Source organism: Pipistrellus hanaki (genome assembly GCF_964339955.1).
Source record: "Pipistrellus hanaki genome assembly, chromosome: 9".
Taxonomy (NCBI): Eukaryota; Metazoa; Chordata; class Mammalia; order Chiroptera; family Vespertilionidae; genus Pipistrellus; species Pipistrellus hanaki.
Genome location: NC_140511.1, coordinates 11,293,701 through 11,316,626, shown reverse-complemented (window position 1 = coordinate 11,316,626; position 22,926 = coordinate 11,293,701). Strand labels below are relative to the sequence as shown.

Sequence of the window (22,926 nt, the reverse complement as noted above, 5' to 3'; positions counted from 1 at the left end):
CCAAACGGTTCCTTTGCTTTTCGGTCCTTTGTGGCCGCCTGGCTGGGCTCTCTCGGGTTTTGTTGTCAACAAACTCCTGGCTGGCCTGTGAGCACTCCCCGTCCTCCACAATGCCGCTGCCGCAGACTGGCAGGCTGATTGTTAAAAACAGTCCCGGCATTAATCAGAGCTTAAGAGCTTTTGGAAAATGATTCTAATTCAGAAGGGGTGGCTTACAAAGAGGCTTGTCGAACGCGAAGCAGGCATCACGTTTTGAAAGGCAAAATGCCTCCTTGGTACCCACACCTGGCTGCTTCTGAAATTCAGCTGGCAGAAGCGTGTTGGGGGGCGCCGTGTCCCCCGCCAACCGGCTCACTCATGACCTCCCCCCTCGGGCACCCCTGCCCTGACCTGGGGCCCTCCCTCGGAAGGGCTTCAGGGAGTGGCCAGAGACATGTCTCACCGGCAGTCCCTACCGTCAGGAAGAGGTGTCTGGGCGCCTCCTTTTCTGTCAACAGTGGGAGAGCCTCCGCCCAGGCCTAAAATAAGCCGTGTGCGGAGAGGCAGCTGCGTGGGCAAACACACGGTCAGCATTTGCAAGGAGCCAGGCAGGGCAATGAGCTAATGCCTCTGCCTTTTGCCTGCCTGGCACAACAAAGGAGAATGATTTTTGCCATCAGCACTCTCCCTATCACAGAATCACTGCACAATTTAGTATGATTAATGGATTCCATTTAGGAGAAGCTGAGAAGGAAAACAGTGGGGGAGAAGCGGCTGCTGGGCTGCAACTGGAGAGGGAGGGCCAGAGGTGTGGCCGGTGCCTGCCTCCACTTCCCCTCCGGGCACGGCTGGGGAGGGAGGCACTCGGGGGTGAAGAAGCACATGGCTTTGGACATACATTGGCAGGAACAGCTTGAAAGCTGCAACCCAGTGATGTACCATTTGTTTGCTCTTTCATCCTCGCCTCCTCCCAAGCGTTTGTGACCAAGCGGCCACGCCCCCTTGGCCTGCCGGAGGGGGCTTCGTTCTCAGAGGTTGCTAACTAAGGCTGGGCCCGAGAGGCAGCGCGGTGATGGGGCTGCAGAGCTGAAGCTAGCTGAGCTAATGGCACCACTCCTTGGCCTTCCCGATGGCCACACGGGGATGCCACCGAGGGAAGGACCCATCCTGGTGCTGGATGGGCTGGCCACCCGTCTCTGGAGCCCCCGGGCTGGTGGGCCCAGGCTCAGGTCTCCTCGGCGAGCTCTCCCGGGCTTTTCTCCGCTCCGCAGCTTCCTTTCTGTGCTACTCCCGTAGGTAGGTAGGCACTGCTTCGTCCCGGTCTCCCGGCTGCTGGAGGTGAGTGGCGAGACAATGGCGGTCACAGCCAGAGGTTGTGGGTGCGGATAGAAACCAACCGGGAAAGCACAGAGGAGTGAAGAGGCCCTGCGTGTTTTTTTTTTTTTGTTTTTTTTGTTTTTTTTTTTTTTTTAAGCAATCGCCTTTGTAACTAAAGGCAGAAAGGGAGGAAACTGGTGATCTTGGCTGGGTCTAACAGGACGCAACGCCTTCTCCATGCCTTGGTGTCTCTGCAAGGAAATTATTATTTTCCATAAACTGTCTTAAGCATCTCCCGGGCTACATTTCTGGCTGTGTTAAGAATCAAGCCATCAAGAACAGCTGTGAATGGTTTACGCTTTCAGCAGCAGCAATGAGCTTTGGCAGGGAAGCAGGAGCAAAAACCCAAGTAGGACATTTCGGTTGACAGGAATGGCATTTTCCCTTCCTTGTCCAAACGATAAAAGATTCATGCTCCTAATTGCAACACTATGGCTGCCCCATCACTTTATTCTGGGAGAGGTTAGAGAGAACGGGCCTAGAGAGAGGGAGAGAAAGAGAGAGAGAGAGAGATGGATAGTAATTCGGTCACTAGCTAACAAAGGCTGATTAGTGCGAAGACTTCCTTCCATAGCAACACTTTTTAATCAGGTCTGCAGTGTCTGGGCAAGCAGCTTTTGTGGATTAGCTGAACTTGAGCCTGCCAGCATCCCGTGCAAGTCTAACGATGAAATACTCGACTATAGAGAAAACAAACCAAGAGGAGGGATGAAGCCGCACATTTCAACATTCAGCAACCACTAAGGGATTTAAATATTTGCTTGCTATCAAAGGCTTGCATTAGGCTCTTCCAACACCAGCCCTGGAAGACTAAAATATCTATTTTGGATCAATTCTCCCCCCCCCTAAGTAAACACTAACGCAGGATAAACAGTAGTAGGAGCTGCAATCGTAACATTGCTGACTTCAGGATGCATTTCCTGCTGCTGACAGCAAGTTTACGTCTGGTGGTTAATTAACCTGAGGAAGATGGCACTTAGGGAAGGTGATTGGAGGCTGAAAGGCGGCTGTGAGCCTTGTGGGGTTGGAGGGCACCTGGAGGAGTGCTGGGCCCGGAGCATGCCTTTCCCAGCATCACCGCCCCACAGCCCAGCACCCTGAAGGAATAGGTCGGAGGTGAATGGTAGCTGAGGGTGGTTGTGCAGGTGGAGACCCAAAGAGCCAGCGACTGGAAGTCAGGTTCCTTGTAGGAATGATTTACAAATTTAAATGAGGCTGGAGTTGTATTTCCCAGCACTGGCCACTAGGGGCAGTATACATTTTATGTTTATTTTGGAACGAAACATTAAAAAAATATAAAAATCAAAACAAATATAATTTCCTGTGTACAAAAAGAACCTGGAAGTGGAGGATTGGACCACATGAATTGAGAAGATTCTTGCTTTCAAGCCTTCGTTTTGGGGCACTCATATTACCCTTGCATCCTGATTTGAGCACACGTTAATGTGGTGGTGGTGGTGGTGTGTGTGTTGGTGGGTGTGTGATGTGGGTGCATTAAATCCTATCAGAGGCATATCTCACAGTTTTGAGATAAACACAGGTAAGGTGAGCAATATGGTTTCCTCTCCCATGCCATACCGCCTTCGGAAGGCCCCTCACATGGCTCTGCTTAGCCATTACCCAGGATGCCACCCCCCATGGGCCCCGGAGAATGACGGGATTAACAGCACGGAACTTGGGGCTGGAGGCTGACTTCTTCCAGGCCAACCTGAAAGCTGCTCATGCTGAGGAGGGACTCACAGATGTCACGGTCTGAGACACAGACTTGGTGGCTAAGGACGAGGGAGACACGCACCAGGTGCTGCCTAGCCTCCCTGTAATCAGTGCCACTCGCTCATGTCTGGTGTGCCCACGTTGACTTCACATCTGGGCCCCCAAGGTCATTGGGTGGTGGCCACCATCCCTACTGCCTCCTCCTGGGCAGGGTCAGGACAGCCAAGGGCTTCCTTCGGAAACATTTCCAAACAATTCACGTGTGGCTGTGGATGCACATTCCACTCTGAAAGGATCCTGCTGCCAGTTATTCCCGCCTGAGGGCTGGACCCTTGAGTCCTGGAAAAAAAGGTGTGCGTATCTGCCTTGGGCAGGATTTTATACTGCAGCGCGCCCTCCCCTGTGCAGTCTGTAGTGTGCAGGCTGCAGGCCGCTCTAAGGTTCTGGACGACAGAATCAAAGGAACACCTCTCGAGTCGGGCCGGGCAGGGTAAGAATTCCACTTCATGTAGTCGGGACAATGAGAGACGCCAGTTCACATGTGCACTTCACCTGAGGGCTCCAGGTGACATATTTGGGGAAGGCAGGCAGCCCAAACACTGGAAAACTCCCCGGAGGAAATGGCCACTTCCCTCCCAGACCGAACAAAGGCCCAGGAATGCATTAAGCTCCGCTAGCCTGGGCTCTTTTGGCACCTTCTCACGCACATACCCGTGGAACTCACAGGGAATGTGCGGCCAGGCTCGCCCGCCGTGTGCCGCTGGGCAGGGACTTCCTGGGTCTCTGCCAGGTTTCAGCTGAAACTCCCACCTCATGTTACAGACGGGGCGGGGGTGGCACTAAACATACCATGTGACTACCCAGGGTCTGGAATAACAGCACTGCCAAATGGTGAAGAGAAAGGGTCAAAGGCAAGTTCAAGAGCATGTAATGTGCCCACAGACCCGAGGTTCGGCTAACAGGGTGGAGCAGGCCGGGCCCCCCTCAGGATGCAGTTTCCATCTCTCCTCAGCATCCCCTCCAGCAGACGGTCCACACAGCTGTGATGGGACAGAGGCCCCTGGCATTTCCACTCCTTGAGCCATAAGACTGCCCCACCTTCCACACCTTATCCCATTGCCCTTTATTTACCCATGCAAGCCGAGGCCGCTGGGCTCACTGCCCTGGGCCCCTGCGGCTCATTCCCTGTCCTGGAGACTCCTCTGAGGTCCGGCTGGGGCCCCGGCTCCTCCGGAGAGCCATCTTCACTGACTTCCCTTCTAACATGCTGGCTGGGCCCCGGCTGAGGGCCACCTCCTGCTGCCGGGGGTGGTGGGACCGACGCCGTGTTTCTTGCAGGGGCTCGCCGCTGCACATCTGGGCGACTGGTTTTTATAGACGGGCAAGAGACAGGCCGGAAGGGAGGATGCTGAAATGAGATACCTGGCCTTTGGCTTTTCTAGAGCTCACCTGGTCTCCGGCTGCCTTTCCCCAGGCCCTGCCCAGAGAGGGGAGAGCGAACCCTGGGAGCCTGGAGGGAAAAGGGCACGCCAGGCAGCTCAGACATATCCGCGCATTTGTCAGCTCGGCCCCGGGAGCCCAGCCTCGGCTCACCCCAGCCTGCAAGGCAAGGACAGATGGGAGCGCGCAGTGCACGGGCCGGAGGGCCCCGCAGCCTAGACAGCAAGTGAGAACGATCTTCTGTGGGCGGCCGGCCAGTCCCTCGCAGCAGCACGTCTTTCCGTTAAAGGAGAGAGCTTGAAATGAAGAAGGCAGAATGGATTATTAAGACACAGAACCCCGAAGTAAGAGACAGGTGGAGCAGCCAACACAGTGAAGTTGGTGGGGGGGTGGGGAGGGGCGGAGCGGGTCCACGGAGGGCGGGCCCATCCCAGCTGGCTGGCCGCTGCATCCCGCACCTGCACAAACCGCTGATCCGCGCTGCCAGGCACCCGGCCCGCCTGGCCACTGAGGAGGAGAGAACAGGACAGGAAGGATGAGCGGGGGAAGCGGGAGAGGTCCGATCAGAGCACCCCACTCCGGTCCGCCAGGTCCTGGGGAGGAAGCCGGACCGGGCCCGTCTCTTCTCGCACGTGAAGCATCATTAGTTAAAAAGTCCATAATGAGATTAAAGGATCACTTTGTAACATTAATTTTTTTATTAAGAAGACAGATACCTTATAGTACTTCTTTTTTTCTTTTTTTTTTCTTTTGTAAAAATGGTATACATGAACCAATACAAAATGCGAATGGGACATATGGATATGGAGTTTCTTACACCGTAACACCGTCCATGGACACCTTAGCAACAGAACTGGCCTAGAGGGAGATAGGACATCGGTGTGACTAAAGAACAAGCTTATTTGGCATCAATTATACATCCTTCATTATTTTATATTCCTTTAAAAAACACAAAAAACAAGTTTGTTCTTTCTTCACTCTAAAAAAGTGACCGACCTGTACAAAGTAATACTCAACAATACATTTCAAACAGTGCACTGTATACTTAAGAAAAATACATGAACCAATATACAACTAAAATCCAGAATTTCCTGTTTTTGCTTTGTTTTATTTTTTATTTTTTCCAATGTGTGGGGCCTACACTTAGCAATCTACCTGAGACGGAAAAAACACCAATCGAAACACATGGACCTGAGACATGTCAACATTGTAAGCCATAAAGTTACATCAGGAACACTGCACTACTGTACACTTTTCAGAACAGAAAGATGGGCGGTCCCAAAACGGAGATGCCAATTCTGTGAGCGATGCTACGTTTCGTTTTTTTTTGTTTTTTTTTCCTCAAAAGAACGACTGAAAAAACCCTGTCGCCAACATGCCCAGTGATTCTCACCCTTTGATCTGGTCACGCTAGGTCGGAATGGGAGCTAAGGGCTCGGGAGAGAGCTGCACGTTATAAAATCCCGTGAAAAAGGGACGTTGGTTGTGGCCTTTGTCTGGGTCAGTGCCTCGGGACGGGAGAGGGAGGCAGGGCTGCTGGGCGGGCCTCCTCTTTCGAGCCAGTCCGCGCCCAAAGGCCCCGTATTGCAAATGGTTCTATCAAAGGTTAAAATAAAGACAAGAAAAATAAACACGCTTTCAAATAACAAAGAGTTGACACTCCCCCCTTTAAATAAATCAGCGTAAGTTTTCCACATAATGTAACAATAGTAAAAATGCACCTTGCAAAATCCAAAGTTACTCACTGAAAATGTTATATAATATATATTTATATATATATAGATCTATCTTTTTTGATGCCATCTTTCCATAGGGACTGCGTTCTGGAGTCTGGAGCCTCACCAGGACGCCTGGTTAAGAGTTTCGTCTCTGTTCTTCAGGGCTACTTCTAGGTTCCTAGACGTAACCGCCTTCAGAAAATGTAGAGAACAACTGACTCCTCCCCTTTCCCCAAGGCTCCGCCCACGACGCCCTCCAGTGGGTGGCTTCTTTAGTAGCTATGCACTATGGCTGCTGTCATGCGAGGATTGGTAATTTTTTTGGCAGATGGTTCTTAAGGCTGAGGAAAGAGGCCAAGGATAGTGTATGAAAGGTAAAAAGATAAAAACACTCACGTCTGAGTTCTGATTAAGTAACTGAAAAGCCCTGCATGCGGCTCCCCACCTCTGCTCTGACCTTTTGAGCTCGGAGGTCCACGCAGACCAGCGTGAGAACAGCGCTGGCCTCCTCCTGGACCTCCTGCCTTCGCCGAGCCCGGTCGGAAGGAAGGACAGTCTCACACGGGTTTGAGTCGGGCACCCCAGCATGACAAATATCTGTAATATACAGTACATGCAGGCCACATCCCACCCTTTCCGGGCTGAGCACAGAGGGGAAACCTGTCCCGCTCAGCCATGCTCCCTTCGCACGGACTTGCTCTTGCCTACAAATGAGTGAGAAGTAAGGCCGACTGGGGAAGGCGGATGGAGTCATTTGGAACAGAAACAGCTGGAGCAGAACTATCGCTCCCCCTCCCTGTGTCCCCTCCTGCGGCAACTCACATTGGTCCACTTACACAAAAGGAACAGCCCTCCCTGCCAGGTCTGTCGGGGCACCGGAAGAGGAGGAGCTCCTTCCAGCCCAACCCCCCTGGACAGTGTGGGGGCGCTACATGAGCCGTCTAAGACACAGAATTACGGACAGATTCCACCTCGTTGCGACACACCTCACTGGCAGATAACCCTGTACAGTAATGTAGTTCCACAGCAAACAGAACAGTTTCTGAATCACAGTCTAAGTTTCTAGTCTTCACTGCTCTACGTATTTCAAACATGGGCAGCAGCAAAGAGTTCTCATTGTTTGTTCACCCAAATCTTTACAACAACAGAGAAGAATGCATATGGATACACTAAATTCTGAACTATGAAATCTAAGCTGTGCTGGTTCTCCTTTTATGAAACTGAATTTTGAACACAAAGCAGTTACTTCAGCAATAAACAAAAAAAAGTAAAAACAATAGCAAAATAGGGGGAGGGAGGAAGATTCGAAGGAATCCCAGCAGGCAAATTCCAAAATGGGGAGATTTTGAAAAAGAAAAAAAGAAAAAATCAAACAGGCTTTTGAAAAATAAATGCGCACAAAGAGAAAATAAGGAACGCAACACACGAACAAAAAAACAAGGCACAGAATTTTCTGCAGTCTACCCAAACTAAATCCAAGCATCCAAGTTTGACTTGGTAGAAGGAAATAAAAATTTAAAAAACACAAAAAAAAGAGGTGTCAATCAGCAGAGTGTACTTTTCAAAGAACATTTTTTTTTATACAGCAAATCCCAAGCCTTCCAGGTCTCGCGCCTTTCCACCCATTCATAAAAAAATCACACGAATGTCTCTCAAGTTCCAATGTCACTGTCTCTTTATCATCTAAATAGGGCCAGCGGGACACCTCATTGAAAGGAAAGGCTGCTCTAGATGAAGTACTCTTTCTTTTCTTCGGAGTTGTTCTGTCCTCCTTCTGCATTGATTATGGCTGTGTCTGCGTCTGCTGCGTCATCGGCTCCTTTGGCTTCATGAGTGAAGTATGTACCTGCAAGATGAAGGGGTAAAGCACCGTGACTGTCTGATGGCCTCTGTGTCAAGTGGTACAGAGATGGCAACTTGCTTTATGGCCATCATCAGCGCAGTGGTGTGCAGGAGGCGGAGGGGAGAAAACAGCCGGAAGGAGAGAGCGGGGGGTGGGTGAGACAGATGGGGATCCGGGGTTCCAAAGGCACCACTCCAAAGGCTGAACCGCTGCGATATAATTCAGCAAATGAGACATTAGAGCAGTGATTATGACCAGGGGATGCCGGCAGAGAAGACGTGGGTGGGAGCTAAAAATGCAGAAGCTGGAGAGCGGCTGGCTAACACATACACAGTCAACGCCCAGGACCAATGACCAGATAGATGCACAGACATGGTTGAGGACCAAAGCAAGAAAGAGCAATTAGCCGGTGAATGGATTAGGGCCCTGATGACGTCACTGCCCCCTCGAGGGGTTCACCGAGCCTGGCCTCCTGTCTCCACAGCCACTGGTGCCTCCGGGGGCCAGGAGGCGCTCGCCCTCGCCAGGGTGTCTGATGGGCTCCTGCTTGCGCAGCAGGTGGGTTCCAGGTGCAGAACTAGCCTGATGTATGTCAAGACTGGGCCTGCCTTAGGCTGCGGGCGAGTCTCTCTCACAGCAACCATAACCGGACGCAGATTCATGGATTTGCTAATTGGCATGGCCACTCCATAGTGACAACAGACAGGACGGTACAAAGTTGGTGACACTCTTCCCACCAAGTCCCAGGAGTTCACATGAAGAAAGTACGTTATGACATAGGCCTGCCCTGCCTATGTCAGCATCCAATGGCCCTGCGCCACTGTACACTGCCTTCGTAGAGGCTCTTGGGTAAAGAAGGCTGACCCGTTTGCCCTCAGGTTTCCCGAGGACCCCCACCCCCCCCTCTTCCTCTGCCTCTCCCCGGCTCTCCCCAGCTGAGCACAGACCTCTGCCCTGCTCTTTGGCCTGACTTCCTGGCTCAACCCCGAGAGGCGGCGGGCACTTGGCCAGCCCACTCCTGGGTGTGGGCAGAAGGGGGAGGATGCATAGGCCCCAGATCCCAAACAGTTTCACGCCTGGGACTGGCCCTGTGGATCCTGAAGGCAGTTGTCAAGGACCTTGGACTTCCATTGCTGAGCTTGAGGGAACCTCTCTGAACCCAAGTTCTACAAGCGAGCAGTATGCAAGCGCCTAGAGTCCATCTACTGGAAGCCCCACAAGCTCATGGCACAGCGCGGAGAGAAACAGCCGAGACAAGGGCGGAGGGAGAGGAGGAAGAATAAATTACCTGGGGAGCGGAGGGTCAGGGCAGCGGGGGCAGGAGGGAAGGGCTGGAAAAGGTGATGCCCATTAAGACTGCACAGCCGATACGTGTGTGATTCATGGCAATTTACATCAATGGCACCGACAATTAAAAAAATACATATTTATGTGGGTTTCCAGGCACATCAAACCAAGGAAGAGTTCTGGCCACTGTGGGCAGGCTACCTGAGCCTGGGGCAGGCGCAGAGCCAGGCCACCGCTCGCCGGAAGCTCTAGGTCACGGGCGTTCTCTCTCCATGTCCGTGTGGTTCACCCCCACCTCACACACCAGCTCCGACTCTGTGGTTTCCCCTCTATCCCCATTTGTAAATTGTAGAATAACAATCTATAAAGCTTTATATTTAGAAGAAACCCAAATCAAAGAGTGCTTGCTATTCATCAGCTCTCTGAGTCGTCATCAGCAGCTGCTAGATTTTCTTTCTTTCCCTCTCCCTGTTTCAGAACTCAGAGAGGCCACGTGGACACATAAACCAAACGGCCCGTCCGGGGCAGCCTTGTCAAGTTCCCGGATGTGGATGTGGGTGGTGGGGCATGAGGCCCCGCCTGCCAGGCACCTGCTTACCTTTGTGTCTGGCAAAGTAGCGCCCCAGAATGATGAGCAAGCACAGCATGGCGAACACCACCACGGCCACGACGCCGCCAATCACGGCGTGGTCCACCGCCCGGATGGAGCCTTCTTCACCTGCTCGGGAGTCTGCGGGAGCAGAAGAGGAAGAGGGATGTAGAGCTCATCACAGACACCAGAAGCCCCGGGGACACGGCCTCCAGGGCCGGAGGAGTCACAGAGAGCAATCGGGAGGTGGGAGGAGCTACAGGCGGGACCAGACTGACCGGGCCAGTGCTGCCCTGGCCCTTCCGCCCACGGGCCACTTCACCAGAGCCGCACGGGGGCGCAAATGCGCCTGGAACACTGAGGCCGGGAGCGGGGAAGGAAGGGCCCATCGCCCGGCTGCTCTGAGCATCACGCTATCTGCCCAGGTGCCAGTCTACCAGGGCACCGCCCTGACCAAGGGCGCGCGCTCGGAGCCGATGGCACCTTTGGGCAGTAACGGGAGCTGTGGAGGGAGGCGGGCCGCCCGCCCAGTGTCTTAATCTCTGCTGGGCACAGGCAGAGGAAAAGCGAGGCGCTCCGAGCCACAGCTGCCTAGAGATAAAGCAGGATTATGAGACTAAAGACAAGTGGCATGCTTGCTACATGTAGGATGTGTGCGGGAGTAAGCCTCCATCTAAAACCTAAAGGCCTATTTCAGAAAGACAGCGAGGAGTGATTGTCCGTCACCATGGACGGCCCCCGTTTTATTTATTTAGCACTCTGCAACGCAATTAATTCTCCCTCATAAGCATCACTCCCTCAGGATGTCTTCTTCCAACAGAGGAGTGACGTGCTTGGCCGGGGAGCAGCTCGGAACGGACCGGAGTGAGCGATGGCCGTGTGGAGTGGATGTATGGCGGGGTAAACAATTTTAATTTAGGACTGGCTACATCACCCCTTGCTGAAATCCTAATGGCACCCAGGATTTATAATGCAGTGAAAAACAATTATTCTCCCGTTGATTAATACATTAACATTTTGGAGTGGAAGCTAAACCATTGTCTCTCTTTTTTTATTGAGTCAAGTACGACACCTCCATTAAAATGATTTACTGGCTGTACCTTACAATTTAAGCACAGCAGCAACAGAAACGGTAAAAATCTTTTAACTTTACATGATTTGTGAAGTCATATGTGAAGGATTTACCATTTAAATCTTTCAGTACAAGCAGCACATGGCCTATAAATCTGTCCCCGCAGCTGCTGGACGCCTGAGGAATGGAGACCGAGAGCGCAGATTCAAGTCCATTTTTAAGAAAGATTTATCTCGGACTCTCGGCAAAGAACAGAGCAAATCTCTGAAGCCTCCACCTCTAATAATATTTGAAGTTTATCGATCAAGTGTGCGGATCCGTGACAGCTAAAGGTAATGGCGCTCCTCTGAGCCGAGGCCTGATGGCACGCTTTCGGTGGGAGGCAGGGTTTACACTTTCTATGTTTCCAATTCTGCGCTCAGGTTAACGACTGACTGACGGGCGTGGGCAAATGACTCCTGACCCAGGGGGTCCATGGACAGGGCTTTCATTAAAAGAGTTTACATTTTAAAATGAAGCATTTGAAGTGTTTCATTAAGTTACCTTCAAAAGGACGACAAAACCCCCGAATCCAACCCCAAACAGAAATGCCGAGCGAGAGCTGTGGCGGCCACCCAGGCCACAGGCGATGCGCTGAAGCGGAGCATGGAGGTGGGCGTGAGTGCGCCCGCCAGTGAGCTCACCCGCCCGCCCCGTGCCAGCCCCCAGCACCGTGTCCAACCAGCGGGGCTCGAAATCGGAGGAGGAACCCCTCCCGGCCAAAGCACTGCCTACAACACACGCTACAGCCTTGGAATTCTCTTCAACAAGGCGGAATTTGGCCATGGAAACTTCCAGGAGACACCAGGGCTTGCTGAAGGGGAGACTGCCCTAGGGGAGCCCCTGGATGCTGGCACCTGTGTGTGTGTGTGTGTGTGTGTGGGGGGGGGCGCAGAGGGGCTGTGTTTACACACCAGACTCACCCCAACGGCACCGATTCAAACTGCTCACAGGGAGACACAAGCCACAGGGAAGACAGCGGACTGTGACTTCCTGGGGAGCTGTGAAGTCCGGGTCCGTGGGAGCGAGAATGAACTCATCTCCACATGCCGGGGACCTGGGGGAACTGGCGAGGGGAGCTAAGCTGTTCTGGCCATGAGGAGAGGGTGCCAGGCACTGAGGCAGGAGGGGAAGGCAGGGCCCGCCGGGGACAGCAGAGAGCAGCAGTGATGGCTGGCCCAGCACAGACCAGGCCGGCGTGGAGAAGACCGCCTCCTCCACATTGAGGCACAGGAACGTTCTAGAAGCCCAGGAAAAGAGAGCGCGCACGCACACGAGAGCGAGCTGGGGTAAAGGAAAACAAGAACCTCGCGGGCAGTGTCTGTAGCTTTCTCTAGCCCACACGATTCCCTCGGCGTTTGCTCCTGTGAAGCGGGAGCCGCGGGAGCTCAGGCTGCCCGCGCTCACTGCCCACATCCACACCCGGTGCCACCTCCGCCCGCCCTCCAGGTCAGGCACACGGTGGGTGCTTGCCGATGAGGCCATGGCTCCTGCTCGCTCCCATACTCCGATGGGAAGGCTCACTTCCATGGGTAGCCACCGCCTCCGGTCACTGCAGATGGACAGAGTGGCGATGCTTCAATCCCGGGGGACACTGCGGGCTGGGAGCCCCTGGTGCCTCCTGCCACCCCACACATGAGGTTCTTGTTTTCCTTTACCCCAGCTCGCGCCTGTGCATGCTCTCTCACCACTGGCCTCCCGCTGGCCTCAGGGACGGAAAGGACAACCCACGTCAAAGGAACTCCAGGAGGGCCGGCAGGCTGCTCAGGCCTTTCCTCTGGCCAGGCGACCGGCCGCCCGTTCCTCAGGGCACTGTGTGGGACACACGAAGGCCCTGGCTCCCAGGCTGACAAGAAAAGTGGCGGCTGGCGAGGGGCAGTGCCCCCCTCCAGGGCTCCCCTCTCTGGCTGCCTCTCACTGCTGTTAGAGCGCCCTGCCCAGGCCAGGCCCCGGCTGCTGTGGCTACTTGGCAGCCTGGCCAGGGTCTCGGAACATAACCTTCCACACCAGCGCCCGACCATGGTCTGTGAGAGCCCAGAGGCTCTGCTGCCAAGGGTGGGGCCCGCCGGGGGCCAAGACTAGCTCCTGGCAAACAGGGAGGGCACCCTGGCACCTTGCAGCCAGGCTGCAGCCTGAGGCTTTTTTTTTTTTTGTTTTGTTTTGTTTTTTACAAAAGGACACCGAGTCGTCCACCTCAGAGAAGCCGAGTGGGACACCATAAGGAATACACAGTCCCACACAGTGCTGCTTCCTTCCCACCGGGAACACTCCGCTCGGGCGAGAGGCACATGGAAAACTCGGGGAGAGCTAGACCCTCCCCTGAAACGCTCCGTCTGTTCTCTCCCGGGTGACAAACCACCTTAGCAGGCTCTGAGGATATCGGGCCTCCTGCTTGAATTTATGGAACAAGTCAGATGCTCCACCTCCATGCCCTCCTCTGGGGGCTGCTGAGGGTTCTGATCGCTTATTCTTTGCCACAGTCCTGCCCCGGGCCCTGTCTCGCCTCCCCGCACGGAGTCTTGCTGGATGGGCCAGTTGTGTGGAAAACTCTGAGACGGGGTATAGGATGGAAAGGCTGTCTCCGGCTTCCTAGGGCTGGAGGGGGGATTAGTCTATCTCAGAAGCAGCTTAATGATCAGGGTGTCACTTGTTGGAAAAGGGAAAGCCTGACAGTGGATTTTCCTAATCTCTCGAAAAAACAAAATCTGGCCTCAAACACAAAACAAAACAAACCAAAACCCGGGCACCACCCGAGTCACGCAGCTGCTCGTTCTCCTCCCCTATCGCGGCTCCCGTCACAACAACAAAAATAAGTGTGCATCTTAAAAGCACAACTTTACTACTCAAGGGGAACGAACTGAATGGCACCACTGACAAAATGCCACATTACTTGCTAATCCTAATATGTTGTTATTCTTTAAGATTTGCTTTTCTCAGCACCAATTCAATTACAGATGCTACAAATCCTTCTGACATTTAATTCCCTCTTGTCAGAGAGCAGTAAATGCATCCAGCACGTGCCCAGCACGCCCATTAAGATGTTAATACTGGGCACACTGGCTGCTGGGCAGCTCACCTTCCTCTGCTCAGTGATGGGGAGGCGTCAGGTGGGCCAGGGGAACTCCGTATCCTGGGTATTGCATTGCATGGGATCGCATCCCTTCAGATGCATCCCATTCGTGCAGTGTAACTGCGGCCACATTGACATTCTAGAAGGACCGTGTGCAGCCCGCACCACGTGGAGACGGTGAGCCCAGGCTCAGCACGTGCTCATCTGGGTGAGAACACTGCACCCAGCGAGCAGGATCGGGCGCGTGCGTAGCTTTTCCTGCCTATGCCAGCCTCCAGAAACTGGCCTGAGTGGCAGATCCGGGGAGACATTCAGCTCTAGCTCCTGCGGGGTCCCCAGGCAAGTACACTGGCCTTGCCATCAGGGCGGAGCTGGGCTTTGTTACTGTTCTGGGACACAGGTGGTCTGTTGGCTACTCTGAGCCCTGAGCACCACACATTTCCCAGGGTCCTTCGAGCCTCTGCAATGCGCTGGCCTCCCCAGCCAGGGCTGGCACAGGGAGGCACTCGGAGTGCCTGCCCTCTTAAAGCCTGAGGTTCTATTGAGTTCTTACCACTGACTCAGGGCAAACACCTACCAGCTCTTTAGGGTAAGGCTGGTACTGAACACGCAGCACGGCTTTCTGATGGTGCGAGGCCCATAAGCCCCTGCCCAGCTGAAGTCACCACGCCCTTCCTTATGCAGAGCAGCACAGGGGACTGTGGCCACCTGCCTGCTGTGGCCGAGGCTGCAGCCTGGCGGCTGAAGGCCACCTAGTCATGATACAGGTGAAGCATCCAAGTGCTAGGTATTGAGTACTAGTTGCCAGCTACACATCGGAACACGTGGGCTTTTAATACCCACTTCTCTCCCTCCTCCAGCGAACGGATGGAGTGAATCCAAGCGGCAGAGGGATGACGTCCCCCAGCGCCAGCGTTCGGAGATGGAGAGGCGCAGGGAGCCCGCTCTGTGGTCTCACAGGAACAGGGCTTTGAGGGCGACGCCTTCTCCACTTTAAGCACCAGGAGGCGCTGGGGTGGGACCAGAGTTCTCCTTGAAGGAGGATACATCCGCTCAAGAGGACAGGGCTGCAGAGTATTTTCAAGCGCATGTTTCCCGCTGGAATCTCTCTCTGGAGAAGGATGCTTCTGTGGACCTCGGGCATTTGGGGGGTGAGGGTGGATTAATGAATGTGGCAGAGTCACTCGAAAGCAGTGTTCAACCTGCAGACCCCGGCTTCGCAGTTTGCCTTGCAGCCCACCGACTTTTTAATTTGGAGGGAAAGTTCCTATTGGATGGTCTCGGTGCTCCCAGGGGGGGAACAGCAGCATGCTGGATCATGGGGAGATCAGCAATGTGATGAGGAGCCTCACAGTGGACATCATGGACATCATGGACAAGCTGGCGTGGGTGGGCCCGATCTGACTGGTCAGCGGTGCCTTGTACTAAATGGAATTTGAAAGTAAGGGGATCTCCAGGGTAACCGTTGCAATCAGGCACTGTCCCATGGTGTTTAGCGCCATCTCAGTGGGAAAGGAGTTCCACAGTTCAGGGGAGTTGGGGCTTTGAAGGGAGAAACTGGATTTAATGCTGGGAGACCATCCAGGGCAGTCAGCGCGTGGCTGTCCGGCTGATGGGTCTGGAGGGCCCGACTCTCCCTCCTCACGTCCTGGATGCACAGACTGGACTGAAAAGGGCCCAAGAGCAGAAGGATTCCCAAGGCCCCAGAGCAGAGGAAGGATGGAATTCCCAGGGAAGAAAACCACTTTAAGCCAGCCTCCAGCTCCTAAAGAGGCAGGAGGAGCCAGGTGTTCAAATTCCCCCTGCCTCTGGAGTGCATCATTTCAACCTCTGGAGCCAGTCTCCTCATCGGCGAGCTAAGATGGACCACCTCTCCTGGAAACCTTCCCAGGTCTGGCTCATCCTGGCCACGGTCTTTCTGTTCCTGGGGCCTCCCTCCCCAGCCCACACCCACTCCACTGTCCCGCTGCGGCTCTGCTCCCTCACAGTGTTCACCACGGACTTCCTGTGCTCGGAGCCCGTCTCACCAGCCCCTGACCGCGCCTGGGCTCTGCAGCAGCTCGGCTTCTGCTGGCCTTGCTCATGGCGGCATCGCCGGCGCCCAGCCCAGAGCTGGCACGTGCCAGCAGCTCAGTCAGTTGTGTTGAGTGAATGAAGAACAAATGAGATCATCAATAGATGTGAGGGCTTTCTAAGCTGTAAATACCAGTACTGTATAAATACGAGTAAACGACGCCACATTTTACGTTTATGAGGCAGACCCTGACTGCGTCTTCACCGCCCAAGCCCAGCTGGCTCTGGCTGTTTTATCGTCAGCATGGTTACTACCTAGTCTACCGGTGAAGAGAAATAGCCTATTTGCCAAACCGGAGCCACACGTTAGGTGGGGGCTAGTTAACAGTCCCTCAAAACACATTCACACTAACCGGACGGTCACGTGTTCCTGCTGGAAGATCACCTGGATCCAAAGACCTTTAACTGCTTCCATTATCTAGACTCGGGCTCTGTGTGTGACCACGCTTTCTTTGAAGCCATCTAGGAGACCAGAGGTGGCTCACCTGGATGGACTACCAAAGCCATTTAGAACGTGCCCTCTACCCACACTCTCCCATGGAGTGTGAGTGGCACATTGTAGGATCTCCCCAGATCTCGTTCTCGTTTGTAGGGCAGGAGCTGAGAAGTGCTTTGGGAAAGCTTGGCAGCCCTGGAACTTCCCGTCCACGCCTTCGCTTCAGAACCAGACGACTGACGGGCTGCCCTAGGCACACGGAGCGCTTGCCACCGCACTCCACTCCACAGGCCCCGAGGCCCGGCCATTGCTGAGGCAGTTGGGACCAGAGTTTAAAAGTTTTGAAATAAAACAGAAAGATAAAGATGCTTAAAGCTATTCTATTCCACATGGGTGGCAAATACCCACCAGCTGTCATCAGATGTAACTGATAAAACAATTCAAAACTCTTGTAAAGTTAATACCCACAAAGCAAGTGAGAGGTTCAAAGTCAACCTGTGTAAGCTCCCAGGTCTGCAACACTCACGGCGCTATACACAAGCACAGCGCTTAATGCAGATGGACGAGACAGGCCATGGGCTGGGCTCGCTGGGTGAGGATGAGCCCTGTGTTGCTGAGGAAACAGTCGTGAGTTGAGGGGGTGGTGCTGATGGGAGGTGGGGAGAGGGGAGGAGAGGAGACAGACTATCGTTATTTTGAAGAAAATGTAGAATATACCATTTATCCATATTAAGAAAAGAATGAAATTTCCACCGAGATAGAGCAGGAATGAATGGAAATATGATTCATTACCACGGTTTAGCATTAAGCGGGCAACACCTACTCTAATTTATTGATGGACTGTTTAAGGCAGGTGTTAACCTGTTTGTCTTGTATTATAATTGAATTCGGTCTCTAGGCTATAGAAATTTGAGAAGTTCATCCTTTCTCAATCAATATGCTCCCCTTCACTGACCCATTTCAAGACAGCTTCATAAAAAATAATGTATTTTGTTTTAATAAATTTAAACAGTATGACAGCTGCTCAATTTTATTGGTTGTTTTTTGCCCCTTCAAGATGTCTCTTTGCTGCCGAGCGAAGTCAGGCTCACAATCAATAGTAATTGATTAATCAGCATCCCCCTTGAACAAAGGTGCTAATCAGTTTTTGATTAGTTCATCAAGCCAGACGCAAAGGCAGCCTGGCCGCCTGATGGACATGGCGTTCGGCCCGCGCGGGCTCCTGAGCAGTGGGATGGCGGTTCCCAGAGGCGGGGGAGGGAGCTGCGCGATGATTAATTTAACCGCATTATGATGAACACAAACAGTTGTTGGTTTATTGCTCCCGACTTGGGGTGATTGAGAGGACTGCAGCAGGGCAGCGCCTGGCTCGGCAGGGCGCTCAGAGACCCAGACTGGCCCTTAACTGATGATGCAGAGGGGAAGGGGAGGATGGCTGCTCCATCCCATTTTCCTAGAGAAGAAAGACCTCTGCAAGGATCCTCCTGTGGCTCACAGCCAGGAAGGGTCAGGGACAGGGAACGCCCTTTCCTAGGACCCTTGAGAAGATCCAAATGCCACAGCCACTGTGTCGGTGTTGTCAGTAAGAGTGGCAAAGACTGAGGCAGAGACCCCTCATGCCTGCATTGCCTTCTATGCAGGGAGGACTTGTGTACTCGCATTTAAACAGAAACTCAGGTTAATGGGTTTGCAACTTCTCCAAATACACCCCAAATAAGAGGCAAAACGGAAGCACTTCCTTGATGTGCTGGTTGTCTTTCCAATATTCTATTTACTTATCTCTAAATTCACTGGATTTGGAAATCACTTATTCATCCACGTGGGCCTACTATGCCGCAGGCACACAGCAGGGAGCGAGGTCCATATGTCCTGCAGCTCCCACTCCAGGACACATCCAACAGCTAATCTCCGACTGAGATGCGCTGTCTCACAGAAAGCTGAGGGCCTCCTGGGGGTTGGCAGAAGCACAGGAGGCCATACACCCGTTGCCTTTGGAAGCACTGGGTGGTGGGTGCTGCCTTCCTCTCCCTGAGTAGGACCCGTATTTAAAACTTTATCTCAACAACCGGCTCTTCAAGGGAGCTGCACAAAGGGGCAGCAGGGAGCCTTCTTCCCAGCAGACTGGGGAGGGGGAGGAGAGGGGAGGGGTCTACAGCACCAGGTCTTGGTACCTCCCAGTGAAGAGAGAGGCTCCTCCTCACTGACTCGCCAGGAAGTGACTGATCAAAATGAGCCCGGAGCCACAGCTGGTTGGCAGGGAAGTCCTGCAACCTCATGGGAGCTCATGAAATGGTTTAGCTCTGAGCATTTTAAATGGCCCCCCTTTAGGATATGCTTCTTATTCTGGATTAGTAACACCCAAACCCTGGGATCAAGCATGAAACCGTCTTTTGCAAGAGCTCAGTGTGCGGTGAAAAGGGTCTGAGGTGGATCATTAGTTGACATCACGGTGTGTGACAAACAACTGCCCCCTTTCCTCCTGTCCCTCCCCACCCCACTTCCGAGAACACGGTGACGAAGCGTTTCTAGTCTACTCCACGGCAGTAAAAGGTCAATGCGAGCTTTTAAAAATAAAGATCTTGCCTCATAACCCAACATCCTTAAATTGCTTTATAATGCAACGAGATTCCTCCTGACCCATCCTGTACCGAGGACATAAACTCCAATTAAAGCTACTGAACTGCGTGGCTTGCACACAACCCCCACCAGCACTTGACCTCCACTCCATTCATAGCATCAGCCCCTGGGTGAAATATACATGCCACTGCCACAGAGAAGAGGGGTGGGCGGGAGGAAAACAGGGTGAACAACATTGATTTTTCTTTAGTCTCAAAATCCACCATTGCTCATCGATTGCTCAACAAACCAAATGGGCATTTTGTAGGCGTGGACGGAGCGCCCACAGGTCGGACACCGCAGTGCCTTACCTAATGACTAGCCCTTACCTGCGAGGTCCTCACTGTCCAGTTCTTCTGCGGAATTGGGCAACTGAGTAAGGCCTTACAAGTAAAAACAAATCGTTTTTCTTTTCATTCCTCAAGGGACATAAACAAAACACTTAAGAACTGAGGATGAGTGTCTCAGAATCATGAGCCAAATCTCTTGCCATCTCTTTCTTTTTGGATAGCGTGAATGTATTCATAGGTGAGCACATTTCTCCAATCATTTGATTTTGTTATTGATACACAATCAAGGCAGAAGGATTCCTCAGTCTCCACTTTCAAAGCACATGAAATATGAAGGTGAATGTCTAAAAATCACTCATTCATAACAGCATGCAAAAAAGGAAAATAAATAAAGCCCGATTGTGACTGTTGATGCCGATAGATCTTTTAAATACAAATATATTTACGTGTTACATACTGATGTACGTTTCATTTCACATTTTATTGTAAGTTGAAATCCTTTGCCAGTACTGACAAATGCAGTTTATGATCAATTTATGATGCTCTTGTATCACTTGTTTTAAATGGTATAGCATCTGCTCACTGCAGATTGCAGGCTAAGCCTTCATCAGAAAATCTGATTTGCAAAGTGTTTTTTTTAAAAAAAGAAAATTTAAAAAATCAGAGGTATTCCTGAAAAATAGAACTCTCAAAGCTGAAAAAGCAGTTAGGTCAGGAGATGCTCCAGTGGGGGTCTGACAGGCCGGTATCCCCCTCACCACCAGGGCAGGCCGGCTGTGACGGCTCTCAGCTGGGCTCTGATTTGAGTTAAAAGAGCAAAGTGGAGAAGGCATGGCTGGGGCTCAGCCAGGAGATGGCTCCCATTCCTCCTGTGTTACGTTTACTAAACACCACTCAGTGCTGGGCAATCCTGGAGGCCTTTACTTGTTCTTCAATGTCCTGCTTCCAGTCCTGTCTGTCCCACTGCTCCAGGCCCTCTAATTCACACAAGTCACTAATATTTCTCTAAGGGGACTTGTCACTTTGGAAGATAGGTGTGGACCTATTTGATGGCAAGGTCTTTAAGAGAGGGGACAGCGTGTTTATTTTTCCATCCTTCCCTTCTCTTGTAGCCAAGGACAGAGGGCATGCCCAGTGTTTGCTGCATTAAGGATCTGAGAGTAACACTCAGGGAACTACCAACCAGAGCACAAAAGCAGCCAAAAGAAATGCTGGGGAAACAAGCCGTGCAGACCGATGGCACTCTCTTTAGAAAACTCAAAGCAGCAGAAACACTCTTGTAAAAATGCTCACAGAAGTTTGGGTTTTGTAAGGTGTTTTCTAAACAAGCCACATGACTATCATAGCTAGGCTGGTGCTATCAAAGGAAGTGGCCGCATCATCAGCTCTTGAGGCCAATATTCAAGGGCAGGTGCCAATGAGCCTCAGGAAGGCTTTGAGTCCATGAAGGCTCCCAACTATGGACGTAGGCAACTAAAGGGAAAGCGGTGAGCAATGCAATGCATTATAGAGGCAGCTGAGGAAAGACGCCATCTCTCCATTTGTTCTGAAATCTGATTGGCTGAAAGTGTCCTTGTGTCTAAGTGGCTTGATCCATTGGATAAAGACTGATGAATACAATTATTTGAGTGATTGTTATTAATGGGCAACATAAAGCACTTCTCTGTAGTTAATTATGAGTCTGCACTTCTTGGAAGGCTAATCCCTCACGTCTGCGTGGCCACTGAATAGCAAAGCGTGCTACATACGTGCTTGGCGCCACCGAACCGCCTTAACCAAGGATGTGTCAAGTAGGCAGCGCTACCGCTCAAGCGCGTTTCCTTGGAGAGGGCATTAGAGAGCTAATTTTAAAAAAATAAAGACAAATGTGTTTATGAAATATCATTGATATGCAGTTTCCCATTAAAAAGCAGCAGACAGTTGATATACACCTCATTAAAGACAGAACTGTCATTTTTAATGACATAAACTTTAAAATATACCAAGTCATCTGGAATCTACTGCTCAGATTACATCTGAAAGTAGGAAGTCATTTACGTCAGTGGCATTAAATTTGTTTTTGCACCACGATTGTACTTTATGAATCGATGTGCTCTGCCACAGTCGGATCATTTCTGAGTAAATATAATCAGGGAGCGTTTACTGAAGCACGGCATGTGCTGGTGAGGACATGGAGGATTTACCTCCCCAAACTGCTGTGACTGAGGTAGTTTTCTTCCACGCTAAAAATTATAGACCTCTCGTTTTATCAGAGAAGACAGAGGTGCATCTTATAAAGCAGAGAACAGTCTTCAAAAGGGGTCTTCACAGCTTAACAATAAGGAGGAAAGCACATCTTGAATTTTCTTTTTAAACTTTTGTATCAACTGTTAAAACCCTTTCATCACTTCTCATTAAAATCTATTCAGCACATTTCTTGAAATGTTGTTAACAAGTGAGCGTTTACTTTTGGTCCATGGGATTTTTTTTGAGCAATTAATAAAGTCCTAAGGGGTAACATGATGATTTTTGCTCTGAGAACACATGGACTGTGCTTCTCAGTGTGCTGCAAGGCGCTGCGCACAGTCAGCCTCTTCAGACAGAGCTTCTGCGTGCTTATTCCTCCTCTGCGTGGAGACCGCTGGCCTCTGAAAGCTCTTTGATTTTTAAACCGGGTTAAGGAAAATTTTAAAACTTAGTAACTGCAAGAAATCCTAGATAGTTCAATACACTCAAGGTCAAAGACAAGGTCAAGCAAAGTGTGAATGTTTGTGGGTTCAGTTCATTAGAGTTTCCTTTATCTTTTAAAAAAGAAAATTTCAAAATAGAATGATCCAATGGAAACAAAACCTGGCCCTCTGGCCCTGGGCACAGGCCCACTGTGCGAAGCAGCAGACATCTCTCTTACCTAAGGCCCGCGTCTGCTCCCTGGCCGCCTATGGAAACTCACTTCCATCACCAGCCATGAGAGATGTCAGGTGCCCCGGGTTTTAACCTAAAAGCTCAGGCCTCCTGCTCTTCCTGCTTGGTCAGCTTTGTGGAGAGTCCTCCCTTCTTCCCAGGAGCAGAAATTTGGTTCACGGTTGACAGCAGCACACAGTTTCCAAGCTGAGCCCCAGGGCCGAGGCGGCTGCAGCCTGCACCGCGCCTGCTGCCGGCGGCCCGCGTGCCTGCAGAGCCCCAGCTGGCGGAACACCAGCCTCGGGATGCCACTGCACGCGCAGACGGAGGTGTGCAGAGGGGGACACACAGGTGGCGGACATAGAGGTTGTAATAATGCGCACTGCTGGCCACTTTCCTTTAAAACGGGCTTCAGAATTTCCCCAAGATTAGGATAGAAAGGTGAGAATTTCATGTGCCTTTAGAATTTCATCATGGCTTTCACTACTTAGAAAATAAGTCAGG

At 51.9% G+C, this 22,926-nt stretch overlaps 1 protein-coding gene across 6 annotated transcripts in view; it reads right to left on the bottom strand.

Moving 5' to 3' along the window:
• Window positions 1-5,184: 5,184 nt before the first annotated feature.
• Window positions 5,185-22,926, bottom strand: part of CADM1 (cell adhesion molecule 1) — a 337,249-nt gene continuing 319,507 nt past the window's right edge. For 4 of the 6 annotated variants that reach the window (XM_084893902.1, XM_084893904.1, XM_084893905.1 and 1 more), the window contains 2 exons: window positions 9,956-10,087; window positions 5,185-8,073 (listed from right to left, as the gene is read on the bottom strand). In XM_084893902.1, the coding sequence (XP_084750028.1) occupies window positions 7,955-8,073; window positions 9,956-10,087 (251 nt within the window). In that variant the 3' untranslated portion in view covers window positions 5,185-7,954. Of the gene's footprint in view, window positions 8,074-9,955; window positions 10,088-19,581; window positions 19,636-22,926 lie in introns of all 6 variants that reach the window. The other 2 variants (XM_084893901.1, XM_084893903.1) reach the window with 1 other exon arrangement.